This window comes from Zalophus californianus, chromosome 12, assembly GCF_009762305.2.
Source record: "Zalophus californianus isolate mZalCal1 chromosome 12, mZalCal1.pri.v2, whole genome shotgun sequence".
NCBI lineage: Eukaryota > Metazoa > Chordata > Mammalia > Carnivora > Otariidae > Zalophus > Zalophus californianus.
This window is the reverse complement of record NC_045606.1, coordinates 91,557,599-91,573,748: the sequence shown is the minus strand read 5'-3', so window position 1 is coordinate 91,573,748 and position 16,150 is coordinate 91,557,599. Positions and strand designations below refer to the sequence as shown.

Here is a 16,150-nt window from a genome sequence, read left to right as displayed (position 1 = left end):
GTTAATCAACACCTGTGGTACAGAGACTTTAACTCCTCCTTCAGCCATTTTTTTCTCTCAGTTCTCTCTATTTCCCTTCAGTTCCTTGTCTTCTCCCCTGTCTCTCCTTCAGAGAAAGAATGAAAACAGCCTCTGGAGGCAGAGCCTTGACAATGGAAAGACTCTGAGTCACAGCTAATGTTAATTACTTGACCCCTCCTCCTCCTTCTTCCTTTCTATTTTTTCTCCTATTCTTTTTATCATTCTTATATGCTGTTAATTAGAGAGACATTTTAAAAATATAAAGACACAGTAAGGTAGAAAGTTTAAAAGTATGTAAAGAGAGGGACACCTGGGTGACTCATCTTAAAAAATGTTTAAAAAAGTATATAGGGCGCCTGGGTGGCTCAGTCGTTATGCGTCTGCCTTCGGCTCAGGTTATGATCCCAGGGTCCTGGGATCGAGCCCTGCATCCGGCTCCTTGCTCCGCAGGAAGCCTGCTTCTCCCTCTCCCACTCCCCCTGCTTGTGTTCCTGCTCTCGCTGTCTCTCTCTGTCAAATAAATAAATAAAATCTTTTAAAAAAAAGTATATAAAGAGATATAATAGACAAACACTAAACAAAAGAGTGGTGTAGCTATACAAATATGACAAAGTAGACTTTACGTGAAGAGAAATTTTTAGAGATAAAGACAGACATTTCACAATGATATTGCAATCCACTAAATGGACGGAACAATTCTAAATTTGTATATACTTAATGATAGAGTCTGAAAAACATGTAATGCAAAAACTGAAAGAACTAAATAGAGATGGACAATTATACTATGAAATTTTTAAATGCATTAACAATAATTTTTTTAATATACTGCCTATGGATGATTTGATAAACTTTCTGTAAAATAATTTAGCAATATCAATTAAAAGCTTTTTTATTTTTAAGTTTTTTTTTTATTTATTTGACAGAGACAGACACAACGAGAGCAGGAACACAAGCAGGGGGAGTGGGAGAGGGAGAAGCAGGCTTCCCGCAGAGCAGGGAGCCCGATGCGGGGCTCGATTCCAGGACCCTAGGATCATGACCTGAGCCGAAGGCAGTCGCTTAACCAACTGAGCCACCCAGGCGCCCCTAAAAACCATTTTTAAAAAGTCACAGTCTTAAAGACTAGTGACTCAGGGATACACTCATTATATAAAGTAAAAAAAAAAAAAAGCAGAATACAAAAATATATATTCAGCATGAGTCTCATTCTACAAAACAAAAAATGAACAAAATGTAAATATGTGTATAAACATAATTAGCTTTATTTGAGAGAGGGAGAGAGAGAGCGCGTGCACGAGCAGGGGGAGGGGTAGAGGGAGAAGCAGACTCCCTGCTGAACAGGAGCCCGATATGGGGCTTGATCCCAGGACCCCATGATCATGACCTGAGCTGAAGGCAGATGCTTAATCAATGGAGCTACCCAGGCGCCCCTTAAAAATAATTATCTTAAAAGGAGATATAAGATACCAATAAGATAAGTTACCTTTATTATTTTTTTAATTTAAATTTTAGGTAGTTAACATACAGTGCAATATTGGTTTCCGAAGTAGAATTCAGTGATCCATCACTTATATACAACACCAGGTGCTCATCATAACGAGTGCCCCCTTTAATGCCCATCCCCCATCTACCTCCCTCCATCAACTCTCCATTTGTTCACTATGGTTAAGAGTTTCTTATGGCTTATTTTCCTCTCCCCCTTTTTTTTCTCTTCCCCCTTCCCATATGTTCATCTGTTTTCTTTCTTAAATTCCACATATGAGTGAGATCATATGGTATTTGTCTTTCTCTGACTGACCTACTTCACTTAGCATAACACACTCTAGCTCCAACCATGTCATTGCAAATGGCAAGATTTCATTCTTTTTTATGGCTGAATTATAGCCCATTTCATATATATATATATATATGCCACATTTTCTTTATCCATTCATCAGTCAATGGACATTTGTGCTCTCTCCATAGTTTGGCTATTCTTAATAACGCTGCTATAAACATTGGGGTGCATGTATATCTTTGAATCTGTATTTTTGTATCCTTTGGGTAAATATCTAGTAGTGCAATTGCTGGATCATAGGGTAGTTCTATTTTTATTTTTTTTAAGATTTTATTTATTTGAGAGAGAGAGAGAGAGCATGAGTGGGGGGAGGGACAGCGAGAGGGGGAGAAGCAGACTTCCCCACTGAGCAAGGAGCCTGACTCGGGGCTCCATCCCAGGACCCTGAGATCATAACCTGAGCCAAACTCTGACGCTTAACTGACTGAGCCATCCAGGCACCCCAGGGCAGTTCTATTTGTAACATTTCAAGGAACCTACACGCCGTTCTCCAGAGTGGTTGCACCAGTTTGCATTTCCACCAACAGTGCAAGAGGGTTCCCCTTTCTCTGCACCCTCACCAACACCTGTTGTTTCTTGTGTTAATTTTAGCTATCCTGATGTATGAGACGGTATGAGAGGTTTTGATTTGTATTTCCCTGATGTTGAGTGATGTTAAGCATCTTTTCACTTTTCATGTGTCTGTTAGCCATTTGGATATGTTTTTTGGAAAAGTGTCTATTCACGTCTTCTCCCCATTTCTTAATTGGGTTATTTGTTTTTTGGGTGTGGAGTTTGATAAGTTCTTTGTAGACTTTGGATACTAACCCTTTATCAGATACGTGGTTTGCAAATATTTTCTCCCATTCTGTAGGCTGCCTTTTAATTGTGTTAATTGTTTCCTTTGCTGTGCAGAAGTTTTTTTATCTTGATGAATTCCCAATAGTTTACTTTGGCTTTTGTTTTCCTTGCCTCAAGAGAGGAGTCTAGTAAGAAGTTGCTATGGCTGAGGTAAAAAGGTTGCTGCCTATGTTCTCCTCTAGGATCTTGATGGTTTCCTGTCTCACATTAAGGTCTTTCATCCATTTTGAATTTATTTTTGTGTATGGTGTAGGTAAGTGGTCCAGTTTCATTCTTCTGCATGATGCTGTCCAGTTTTTCCAACACCATTTGAAGAGAATGACTTTCCATTGGACATTCTTTCCTGCTTTGTTGAAGATTAGTTGACCATATAGTTGTGCATCCACTTCTGGGTTCTCTATTCTGTTCCATTGATCTATGTGTCTGTTTTTGTGCCAGTATCATACCGTCTTGAACACTACAGCTTTGTAATATATCTTGAAATCTGGAATCATGATGCCACCAGTTTTGTTTTTCTTTTTCAGAATTGCTTTGGCTATTCAGGGTCTTTTGTGGTTCCATAGAAGTTTTAAGATTATTTTAGCTCTGTGAAAAATGCTGGTGGTATTTTGATGGGGATTGCATCAAATGTGTAGATTGCTTTGGGTAGTATAGACACTTTAACAATGTTTGTTCTAATCCATGAGCACGGAATACTTTTCCATTCCTTTGTGTCCTCTTCAATTTCTTTCAGAAGTGTTCTATAGTTTTCAGAGTATAGATCTTTTATTTCTTTAGTCAGCTTTATTCCTACGTATCTTATTGTTTTTGGTACAATTGCAAATGGGATCGATTCCTTGATTTCTTTTTCTGCTGCTTTGTTATTGGTGTATAGAAATGCAACAGATTTCTGGACATTGATTTTTATATCCTATGATTTTGCTGAATTCATGTATCAGTTCTAGCAATTGTTTGGTGGAGTCTTTCAGGTTTTTTTATGTAGAGTATCATGTCGTCTGCAAATAGTGAAAATTTGACTTCTTCCTTGCCAATTTGGATGCCTTTTATTTCTTTTTGTTGTCTGATTGCTGAGGCTAAGACCTCCAGTACCATGTTAATTAGCAATGGTGAGAGTGGACATCCTTGTTTGTTTCTGACCATAGTGGAAAGGCTCTCAGTTTTCCCCCACTGAGGACAGTATCAGCTGTGGGTCTTTTGTATATGGCCTTTATGATGTTGAGGTATGTTCCATCTATCTACTTTGTTGAGGGATGCTGTATTTTGTCAAATGCTTTTTCTGCATCTATTGACAGGATCATATGGTTTTTGTCCTTTCTTTTATTAATATGGTGTATCACATTGATTAATTTACCAATATTGAACTACCCCTGCAGCCCAGGGATAAATCCCACTTGATTGTGATGAATAATTCTTTTAATGTACTGTTGAATTCGATTTGCTAGTATTTTATTGAGAATTTTTGCATCCATGTTCATCAGGGATATTGGTCTGTAATTGTCCTTTTTAGTGGGTGTAGATGTTATTTCCTCTTTCAATTTTTGCTTACTTATATTTTATTTAATAGAATTAATGTGTAACTTCTATAATATGGAAAATTATTTTTAAAAAACCATTTTATGATGATAATCAAAATTACTGCTATAAATCAGGAGTGCCTGGCTGGTTCAGCAGGTAGAGAATGTGATTCTTGATCTTGGGATCATGAGTTTAAGCCCCACTTTGGGTGTAGAGCTTACTTAAAAAAAAAAAGAAAGAAAATTTGGGGTGCCCATCTGGCTCGGTTGGAAGAGCCTGTGACTCTTGATCTCAGGGTCATGAGTTCGAGTCCTATGTTGGATATAGAGATTACTTAAATGAATAAAAAAAAAACTTTAAAAAGGGGAGTGTCTTAGTGGCTCAGTCAGTTAAACATCCAACTCTTGATTTCAGCTCAGGTCATGATCTCAGGGTTGTGAGATCGAGCCCTGCATCAGGCCCCAAACCAGCTTGGAGCCTGCTTGAGATTCTCTCTCTCGCTCTCCCTCTGCCCGTCCCCCTCCCCTGCTCGTGCATGCTCGCTCTCTCTCTTAAAAAAAAAAAACCTTATTGCTATAAGGCAATTCTGAAAAGTGTGTATTTGTAGGAGTTAAGGTGTCTTAGAGTCTGCTTCCAAGAGACAACAGGATAGTTGAAACAAACTAATCTTAAATGACTACTACTTAAGAAGAACTAAAATCTAACATCTCTTAATTTGTAGTGTAAAGAACACTAAGGTGAAGAAAATCCTATAAAATTAATACTAATATTCTACTTGTTCTAGAAATATCATTAACAAGCATTTCTAGTTCATTATCTTTCACCATTGTTTTTAACAAGAAGGAAGAAAATAGGGCGCCTGGGTGGCTCAGTTGGTTAAGCGACTGCCTTCGGCTCAGGTCATGATCCTGGAGTCCCGGGATCGAGTCCCACATCGGGCTCCCTGCTCAGCAGGGAGTCTGCTTCTCCCTCTGACCCTCTTCCCTCTCGTGCTCTCTCTCATTCTCTCTCTCTCAAATAAATAAATAAAATCTTTAAAAAAAAAAAGAAGGAAGAAAATATATTTTAAAAACAAAAAATGTGAAATGAGAACATAAATACCTTATGAGCCAAGTGGAAGAGGAGGCGGTTTTGAAGTCGGCTTTTTGGAGCTGGAAAAAAACGTTCAAACCACTTATTAATTGTCTATGGCACTTAGTCCCATGCAAGAATGACATGAGACTCAGATAATCTTCCCAAATCCTTATCTGTGTGACCCTGATATGTCTCTTCTATAGTATATATATTTTAGTCTGGTCTCTACCTGCAGTAGCAGCAACAGCATCAGGAACCAGAAAAAAACTGTTCTCTTCTTCCCCAGCACTTGCTCTACCTGCTTCTGTCATGGTGACCCACCGCTCAGGACTCCACACATACAGTTCCAGGAGCAGCCCATTGCTGTGCTGTTCACACACTGACCAAACACTGGAAATAAGGTTATGTTTATCCCAATTCATGGAGAAATCCATGTCATTCAGCTGTTCTTCCAAGTATTCTTGGTCAATTCCTTCAGAAATCTCCTTTTCTTCAATTACATGGCCTTTTCTTAAATACTAGCCCAATCTCTACTCCACAGATCTTTTAGCATGATAATCTGCCATATTGAAACAGTCAACCAAGCGAAAAGGTTAACACCTTTCAAGTTCCAAATCCCCTTTGCACTGTTGAAGAATTTTCCTAATTCTAGATACCTAACCCTACATCTCTTTACAGAAAAAACTCATACTTCAATGCATTAAAAAGAACAAAAATTATATGGAAAGATAGAGAGCTACCTTGATCACTTTCTATGTGTCTAACCCTATTCTAGGCACAGATAAAGTCTAGAAACATGAGATAAATAAGTAACTTAAAGGCCCATATAACTAGATTAAGAAAAACTACATGAGTACACAGGAAACAGTTTGGGTTCAAATGAAGAAAAGCTTCGAGTTCCACAAGATCCATGAATTTGAGCTGGAATAATATGTAAAATAATATGTAAATCCTAAATATGTATATATCAGTTAATTCTCTTAAGAATTCTATCCTGGAATATATTCTTCCCTAACAAATTTCCTAACAAACATTCCCTTGCCCAGTTTCTCTACATTTCTTTGAATTTAATTTGATTCATACTCTCATTCTTAATCTTTTCTCCCCTGTTTCTCTTTGCCCTATTCTTATTTGCAAGTTGATGTCCAATTCTTCTTAGACGGCTGTCAGGACAAGTAAAGCAAATGAAAACAAGTCTAGATTCTTCAAGCAGAAATTACCTGGGAAAACAGGGAAATTCAGAAGCAGGGAAAGCAGCTATAAAATCCACATCCCTAGGGCTTAGACAGCTACCTCCAGCTCCTACAACATCAATCCCCTACTATGAGGGAGCCTAAAAAAGATAACTTGCCCTTTTGCTTCTCTCGTCCTGCTTGTCTGTTGTAGCTTCTGGGGTGGCAGGGTGGGGAAAGGAAGCAGCACAGACATTAACTCTCTCTTTAAATATAAAGTTGCTCAGATTCAATGTTCTTTGAAGATTAAATCTATTTTCTAGTTTTCTTTTCTTTTTTTAAAAAATATTTTGTTTTTAAGTGATCTCTACATCCAACATGGGGCTCAAACTTACAACCCCAAAATCAAGAGTCACGTGCTCTACGGAGTAAGCCAGCCAGGCACCCCTATTTTTTAGTTTTCTAATTGCACTTGGTTTTCCCTCAATAGAAGAAGGAATTAAATGTTTTAAAATCTCCAAAATAACTCATACCATTAGTGATGAATACTAGATATTAAAAGGGTCCATTTTACCTTTAAATCCAGCGGCTTCAGCTTGTTTATACATCCCGAGAAAAAAGTAGGTACAGGCTAGGTTCACCCAGACTTCAGGATTGCAATTTTCCTCTTTTGTCGCATTTTCATATTCCTGAAATATATATTAAGCAGGGATCTCATTTCAGCAGTAAAGCAGTCGATGAGCAATTCCTCTATAATGGAATAGGATTTCTTACTGAGATTGAGCAACTTCACATTTAGGGAATCCTATATGCTCCTCAACTATTCTGCACCTGCAAGGTTAAATACTGAAGCTACAACTCAATCCTACCCATGGGGGGCCGGGGGGAGGGGCTGTTGTCCACATAATCCTTTTTTTTTTTAAGATTTATTTATTTATTTGAGAGAGAGAGAGAGGCACACCCAGAGGGGAGGGGCAAAAGGAGAAGAGAATCAAGCAGACTGCATGCTGAGTGCGGAGCTGGACGCTGGGCTCGATCTCACACCCCTGAGGTGATGACCTGAAACTGAGTCTGACACTTAACTGACTGCACCACCCAGGCAGTGTTTTCCACTTTAAAACTTGTTTTTTCTCTCCTTTTTAACATTGATATGGGCTAACAAACTGCAGAAATGAAAAATAACTAAAATATTTTTTATTTTTGCTAACTTAAAAAGACAAACAAAAGGGGCACCTGGGTGGCTCAGTCGGTTAAGCTTCCAACTCTTGGTTTTGGCTCAGGTCATGATCTCCCGGTCATGGGATTGAGCCCCGTGTCTGGCTCTGAGCTCAGTGTGGAGCCTGCTTTGGATTCTCTTTCCCTCTCCCTCTCCACCCTCACCTCAAAAAAAATAAATAAATAAAATCTTAAAAAAAAAAAAAAGGAGGGATGCCTGGGTGGCTCAGTCAGTTAAGTGTCTGCCTTCGGCTGGGGTCATGATCCCAAGGTCTTGGGATTGAGCCCCCAGTCGGGCTTCCTGCTCACAGGGAGCCTGCTTCTCCCTCTCCTCCCCGTTCATACTCCCTCTCGCTATCTCTCCCTCTCTCAGATAAATAATAAAATCTTTACTTTTTTTAAAGATTGTATTTATTTATTTGACGGAGAGAGAGAGAGCACGCAGGCAGAGGAAGAGGGAGAAGCAGGCTCCCAAAGGAGCAGGGAGCCTGATGCAGGGCTCGATCCCAGAACCCTGGGATCATGACCCGAGCCGAAGGCAGATGCTTAAGTGACTGAGCCACCCAGGCGCCCCATAAATAAAATCTTTAAAAAAATTTTTTTAATTAAAAAAAAAAAGGAAAACAAAAGATACCTTATAAGAAATGCATAGGTTCAGTTAACTTAAAACCTGATAACCTTAATATACTACAAATATCATTTCATTCTAATTGTTTTCTGGCTTTATTTATTTGGCTTTACATTTTAAAAAGGCATTTTTTTCCCGACAAGAACACCTTCTGAGATTTACTTTGTCAACTATGTTTTCCATATACTCTTACTATTTACCAGTATATACCAGATACCTTTGTTATTTTTCTTACTACTTTTGGGCTACTCTCTCTCCCCTATATCTTTCACAAATACTGCCAGCTTCTATTCTGTCCTTTTCATATCTTCCCTTTGCCCTCACTGATTTTGTTGTTTTTGTTTTTCGTCATACCCCCTCATTACTTGATCTTGGACATTTCATTTTGGTTATGCATGTTCTATAAATATCCTTAGGTTACATTTGGGGGGTAAGAATATGTGGGAAATGTTTAAACAATTTCACTTATGCTTTAAAAACTGCTTGACAAAAGTCAACTATAATTTTATCTAGACTCATATTCCTATAGATTGTTCATTACATAGATGCTGTTTACAATGACCAAGAAAAACAACTTTCAAAACTCAACTTGCACAAATATAAAGATAACCTTTCTTATGTCTAAAATTAACCAAACAAAATAAAAATGAATTTCTTTTGAGAAAACCGTCATGGAAATTTTATCAAAAGGGTTTATTTTTCTTCTGAAGGTTTCCTTAAGAAATACTAATATTGATATTTTGAACAATCCATTAGTATATATCTAAAAGCAAAGAGTAAACAAGACATTCATATATATATATATATACATACTTGAGCTTATATAGAAGAATTCTGAAGCAATACATCAAACAAGAGCCAATGGTGGCCTCTGTTAACAAAGAAATAGGATTGCAGAAGGCAAATAGGTGATTTTTTTCTTTTTACTTTGTTCCCTCCTGTATTATTTGAATTTTACCAGGAGCATGTATAATTATAATATAAAGCTTAATAACTTTTTCAAAACCCTTGTGTTGTAATTTTTTTTTTTTTTTTTTTTTTTACTAACCTCCAAAGCTCTCTTGTAGTCACCCAGGTGAAAAGCACAGTATCCAATCCACAGATTAGTATCTGCTTCTTGTTCCCCAACATGACGTTTGAACTTCAGGTTAAAATTTCATAAAAAAAGAAAAGACAAGAAAAGAAAAAAGAAAAAGACAGACAGACTTTGAATAAGTTGTCTATTTAAAAAACTGCTATGTTGGGGTGCCTGGCTGGCTCAGTCAGTGGAGTGTGTGACTCTTGATCTCGGGGTTTTGAGTTTTTGCATCCCACACTGGGTGTAGAGATTACTTAAACATAAAATCTTTAAAAAAATTAAAAACAAACAAACAAAAAACCCTGCTATGTTAAACTACTGATAAACAAATCAGCAAGGAAATCGCAAATAATAAAAGTAAGACAATACTGTTTAATTAAGACTATACCTAGGGAACTCAGCACAATTACTTTCTTTCTTTTTTTTTTTAAGTAGGCTCCACACGCAGCATGGAGCCCAACGTGGGGCTTGAACTCATGACCCTGTAATAAAGACCTGGGCTGAGATCAAGAGTCTGATGATGCTTAACTGACTGAGCCATCCAGGCACTCCAGCACAATTTCCTTCTGTCACAGAAACATATGTTTCTTTGAATGTTGCAACAACTAACAGAATATACATTTTATTTATTCCAAGAAGCATCATCAAATGCTGGAACAATTATTGCTGCAGAGCACCTTAAACAGGCTATATTGAAACAATGTATATAACTGTATGATCTTTTCAATTCCTTTCAATGTTAGGAATTAAAAGAATTTTAATGTTTGCTTTATACATTATTCAAGAAAGCTGTAACACAGAGAGATTATTTCTTAGACATTCACAAGATGAAAAATCTAGTTCACTTAATATTCCAGTTGAAAGAAACAGAAAGAAATATTTTCAAATATTTCACATTTGTTTTCCTGTATTTACTGATACATTATTCCAGAAAGTATTTAAGAGTTAACCCCATTACAATTCTGGGGGTTATTAAGGAACACGAGATTTATGCAAAGTATCTAATGCCAAATAACTGAAGGTTAGAGAGATTAAGCAATGAACTCAAGACCACCACAGTCAGGGAAGGTACTAGCAGGGACCACGACAGCCCACTGACTCCACCACATGTATTCTCACCCTCCATGCTCTACTGCCTTCCAACTCACACTTCAAATCTGTCCCAGTGGTGCACACATATATTTATTCATAGGTATGACCTTTCACTGAGAATAAACCATTAAATCATTCTATTACTCTTGAATAGGCTTACCAGGGCCTCTCAGTCTTAAGGATATTCAGAAGACTGGCCTCATTTGTGTCCATTGTGAAAAAATATTTATGAATTTCCCAGCGAACAGAAGTCCTGTTCTGGAGGAAAGGAGTGAGGCCTTGAAGGAGGAGTTTGAACTCCCATGGTAAGGTGAGAGTTTTCCATTCTACAGGCTGATAAACCAAAAAATTGGTAAAAAATTAAACAGGGAGCCAACACATATTTATAGATCATTGGTATAGAACCCTAGGTGCCTTGACTATTACAAGATGAAGACATCCATCAATACTTTCTGGTCTAGGATAAGAACTTACTCCTGTAGTTAACTCCATAACATTAGAAATCTTCCTTTCACAAAATGCTGTGGATCTGAGTACAGTGTCTTAAGTCTGAAGAAATTCTTATTTGAAGGCTCCCTGAATTTGCTTCAGGAATTACCTGGAACCACAGGAAAGCTCATGAGACCCCCTTCCCCCAAACACAGCAGTTCCCACCCCCATACATCATGGCACTGTGACTGCCCACCTAAGAATGTAAGCACAGAATAGAGCCTCCCTGACAACTTAAAAGCAGTGTGGGATTACACAGTAAGGAAAATGTGGTCATCGTCTTAAAGAAAAGAGAGAAGAGAAACAGGGACTGATAAAAATTAGACATATGGGGCGCCTGGGTGGCTCAGTCGTTAGGGGTCTGCCTTCAGCTCAGGTCATGATCCCAAGGTCCTGGGATCGAGCTCTGCATGGGGCTCCCTGCTCCGCCAGAAGCCTGCTCCTCCCTCTCCCACTAACCCCTGCTTGTGTTCCCTCTCTTGCTGTCTCCGTCAAATAAATAGATAAAATCTTTAAAAAAAAATTAGAAATACCTACCACTGAGTCCGTTGATTTACAGAGCTAGAAGGTCTTTCCAAGTCAACTTCCCTACTTTATTTATTTTTTTAAAGATTTTATCTATTTATTTGAGAAAGAGAGAGAGAGAGAAAGAGCATGAGTTGCGGGGGGGCAAAGGAGGGGGCAGAGGGAGAGGGAGAATAAGACTCCCCTGTGAGCAGGGAGTCTGATATGGGGCTCGATCCTAGGACCCTGAGATCATGACCTGAGCTGAAGGCAGATGCTTAACTGACTGAGCCACCCAGGCGCCCCCAACTTCCCCACTTTAAAGATAAGAAAGCTAACACCAAAAAAGTCAAACAAGGTGCTCGATATCAGAGCTAGTGAGAAACAGAAGACTATACATGGAAGACTGAGAAATATATAAAGCTAATTAAAACAATTATTGTTGATAGATTACAAGTAATATAACCGAAGTAGTGCTAGGGAGAAATGACTGGCACAACATAACTAGGCTGTGCTGTCAAAACGCTTCTTCTCTTCATTCTTTGGTGAGCCCCTTCATCCTCCTATAACGTGTGATTCCCACAAGGCAGTTTCTCAAAGTGTAGTATCCTTGGACAACCTACATCAGAAGCACTTGGGCCACTTGTCAAAAATGCAGGTTCCTGAGCACCACCACAGACTGATTTGGAAAGAATCAGAATCCCTAAGGTAGGAGTCCAGGAGTATATATTTGAATCAGTACCCTAGGTGATACTGATGCACATTAACAGTTGAGAACTACTGCCATAGAGATTCGAAGTATTTTCTGAAGATGTAGTATTCTAGACAATAAACATGAAGCATGGCGGTATTACTTAAAAGATCCAAATTTTGTAACATATAATAGGAATAGAGCATATATTGGTCAGCAGTCAGGATAAACACTGTGTGAACTGATACAATACTAAATGTCCCTCCATTATATAGCTGAATTCCCCATCAGTGGGACTAGAGATAATTAAAAGTATCCCTCAAGAAGTAAGTCTATCTTCTCAGTTCATCGTTAATCAGGTCTATTGCTGACACGGAATCTGCAATCTGTGCCTGACTAGATTTACAAGAAGCCCCCCAAAAGCGCCCACCTGTTCCAAGAGCATAGAACCAACATTCACCCTAGCATTCATCCATATTCTGGTATCCACCTCCTAAGAAGCAACCTTCTTTGCACATTACCTCCAATAGGGTAATAGCTCCAGTGAAATCTCTTTGTGAAAGTAGCTCCTCTAGTTTCGGAATCTTCCTACCTTTCTTCTTTCTTTTGTCAGTGTGCGGTAGGTCCCCGCCTACAGCAGGTTTGGCCCTTGAAAGCATCTGTGAAAGAAGCAACAAAGACAAAGATAGCTTTATGATTCAACTCCGATGGTCAGTTTTAAACTCGGAGTGACAGCTCTAGGATTTGCATGTCAAATCCTTACCAACGAATCCCAGGGAAGCCCGTTCAAACTCTCTGTAACAGGTATTTTACTCAAAGGGCCATCACCCTGCACTTGAGCTGAACCCAACGGCTACTACACCTAATCTTCTGTATCAATTCATTCGAGGGGGCTAAGAGATGCTTTCGCGCAGCGTCTGTCATCTCAGCCTTTCCTTGGTCTGCTTTCCATCCTACGCGCAGCTTAGGTGCGGAGAAATGGAGAAGCAGGGGGAAGAAAGCTTTGAGGTGTTTACAGTTGCATCCCTGTCTCCCGTGAGAACAGGGGTAAGGCCGGGAGATCATCCTCCGCTGACACTCCTAGACTTCAACCAGAAGTGTGCTGAGAACCTCTGATCTCCAGTCCTAGGCTCTACTCAAAGTTCTCCCTCACTGTTCCGAGCCACTAACCATCTTGGTGTTGGTTCGGTGAGCCCCTTCCCGGGACAGACAGCAAAGGCCCGGCCTCAGCGCCTCTCCGCATCCACACAGCTCTCTCCGTCTCCACGGCAACACTGCGGGGGTGGAGTCTGGTTCGTCACGGAGAAGCGCTCTCAGGAAAACCGGTGCCCACGGCTCTTTGGTTCCGGCCGCTTCCGCCGCCGAAGGAGTGGAAGTTCTTCCCTTAGGAGGAGGGGCATCGTTCTCTGTTCTGGGAGTGAAAGTTTGTATCTCTGCTTATGGGTTTACTTTAAGAAAAAACGAATTCCAACGGCACTCTTTTTCAAATACGAGTTTCCCGGGGCCCTGGGTGGCTCAGTCCTTAAGCGTCTGCTTTCGCCTCAGGTCATGGTCCCACGGCCCTGGGATCCAGCCCCGCATCGGGCTCTCAGCTCAACCGGGAGTCTGCTTCTCCCTCTCCCACTCCCCCTGTTTGTGTTCCCTCATTCGCTGTATATCTGTCAAATAAATAAAATAAAATCTTCACACACACCAGTTTCAACACACACACACACACACACACACACACACACACACACACACACGTTTCCCGGGAAAGTCCTTTTGAAGGACCACGTCCGACACACACACACACACACACACACACACACACACACACACACCAGTTTCCCGGGAAAGTCCTTTTGAAGGACCACGTCCGACACACACACACACACACACACACACACACACACACACACACCAGTTTCCCGGGAAAGTCCTTTTGAAGGACCACGTCCGACACACACACACACACACACACACACACACACACACACACACACACACACACACACACACACACACACACACCAGTTTCCCGGGAAAGTCCTTTTGAAGGACCACGTCCGACACACACACACACACACACACACAAACACACACACACACACACACACACGGATTTGGACCGTGTTGGGCTCCATAGCAACCCCTGGCGATGACTGCCACGTGATCTTGGGCCTCCGGTCTCACGGAAGCTTAGAGTTGCTGAACCGAGTAGTTGGCATTTATAGGCGGGAGTTCACCAAAATACAGTTTCTTATCTACATAGATAAACATAATAAGGAACTGTAATAAATATATGTTGATTGGACGACTTAATTATCTACTTCACTCCTGAACCGAGTTAATACGGCTGCAGGAGGAGGATGAAATCACGGCGTTGTGGAAGGTTAGAGCTGGAAGGAATCTTAAAGTTAACGTGCAGTCCAACCTTTGTAACGGAACCCAACGAGGGTTCGTCCACCCGATGAGCAGCAAGCCAGTAACAACTGAGAGAGGGAGGTTTTGAGGTGAAGAAAGGCTATTTATTGATGTGGCGCCACCCAGAAGAAGGAGGGAATTAATGCTCAAAAGTCTCAAACTCCACAGTGGCTTACAAGCAGGGGTTTTTAAAGGGTGAGAATTCAGGGTAAGGGTCTCAGGGCCTTGGGTCATGCTGACTGATTACGGATTAGGTCAGCTATAATATTTCCTTTTTTGATCATCTTATCCCTTCTGGCGTCTCCCAATCTGGTTTTGGTGTGGTTGTAGCGAGGTGGTCGTTTGGCTTCAGGGGCCTGGTCGTTCTGCTTTAGGGGCTTGTAACTGCAAAACATTCTGAGCAGATTGCACTGGTGATGTCATCTCTAGAGTACAAAGGCAAAAGTTCTACATCCTGTAACTATGGCTAAGCTGCAAATTACTTTTTTTTTCTTGCATACATGGCACATTATGTTTGTTATCTCAGGCAGAACAGCATCCCACAGACTTTCTGGGAGGCAACTTGATATTATTTCCTGAGGCATTTTTACAGGTTTCTTTAACAGTAAGGACGGACTACGTGACTCTGGTCAGAGGCAGCTGGGAGCAATATGTCTAACCTGTGGGGTCTCTCGGCGCTTGCATCCCGAGTTTCACCCTGAGAATTAGCAGACTAAGGAACTAACATCTGGAGTATTCTCCCAAGTGTATAGGTAGTTGTGGCATAGTAGAATTACATTACATACCACTCTATACAACTAGCCCTATATAGACTCATGTATACCATAAGCTCATAAAGGCTACATATGGTTTTCTAGATTTTTTTTTTTTGCATCCTCCTCATGCTCCAGCCCTTGCCTCCAACCACCCATCACTTGGAGAATAAGTAAATGACTACATACCTTAATTCACTCATATATACACTTTTGTATAGGTGCAAATGTCCTTATAGTCAGAGATAGGAACATGCATAGGCTTAAGAAACACACAAATTCACCAGCACTATACTTACGTTTCTTTTGGCTCCAAATATTAGAAATATCTCCACTTTTGGTTGAATTTAAAGCAAAATTATTTTTTAGTTCTTCTTTACAGAAGTCTACATATTTTTGTAATTGCTTTATTCCAATATCACTCAAATACTAAGCTCATCTTTTTTTTTTTAAACTCATCCTTTTAAAGCATATAATTCACTGACTTTTAGTACAAGTATCCCCTGTTTTTTGAAAGTTCAAGTTTGGCCACTTCGCTTTTATGGAAAACCTGCATTAGCAGTTGCTTTTGCTAACTAAAAGGAATCTGAAGAGTGTTTTCACTTTTACAAAGAAAAGGGAAAATAGCATGCAGCATTCGTTTTGCATCAAGAGAGGCAACTCGCACCTGAGCAGCGAGAGTGGTGCTGCTGAGCTCCTTTACTGGGAACCACACTCAGCATCCCAGCAACAAGCCACCTGAGCTTTTGAATTGTGTCTGTGAGCCTCTGTGCTTTATCTAGATTTATTCTATGCATCTGTTAGCAAGATATATCCTAAGGTATCAGAAAAGCCCA

At 40.0% G+C, this 16,150-nt stretch overlaps 1 protein-coding gene across 4 annotated transcripts in view; it reads right to left on the bottom strand.

Moving 5' to 3' along the window:
• Positions 1 to 14,924, bottom strand: part of TTC26 (tetratricopeptide repeat domain 26) — a 49,707-nt gene extending 34,783 nt beyond the window's left edge. For 2 of the 4 annotated variants that reach the window (XM_027574700.1, XM_027574701.2), the window contains exons 1-6: positions 14,573 to 14,924; positions 13,327 to 13,567; positions 12,678 to 12,815; positions 9,351 to 9,443; positions 7,034 to 7,148; positions 5,315 to 5,364 (exon numbers count right to left, since the gene is read on the bottom strand). In XM_027574700.1, the coding sequence (XP_027430501.1) occupies positions 5,315 to 5,364; positions 7,034 to 7,148; positions 9,351 to 9,443; positions 12,678 to 12,815; positions 13,327 to 13,567; positions 14,573 to 14,796 (861 nt within the window). In that variant the 5' untranslated portion in view covers positions 14,797 to 14,924. Of the gene's footprint in view, positions 1 to 5,314; positions 5,365 to 7,033; positions 7,149 to 9,350; positions 9,444 to 12,677; positions 12,816 to 13,326; positions 13,568 to 14,572 lie in introns of those variants that run through there. The other 2 variants (XR_003516606.1, XM_027574698.1) reach the window with 1 other exon arrangement.
• Positions 14,925 to 16,150: the final 1,226 nt, after the last annotated feature.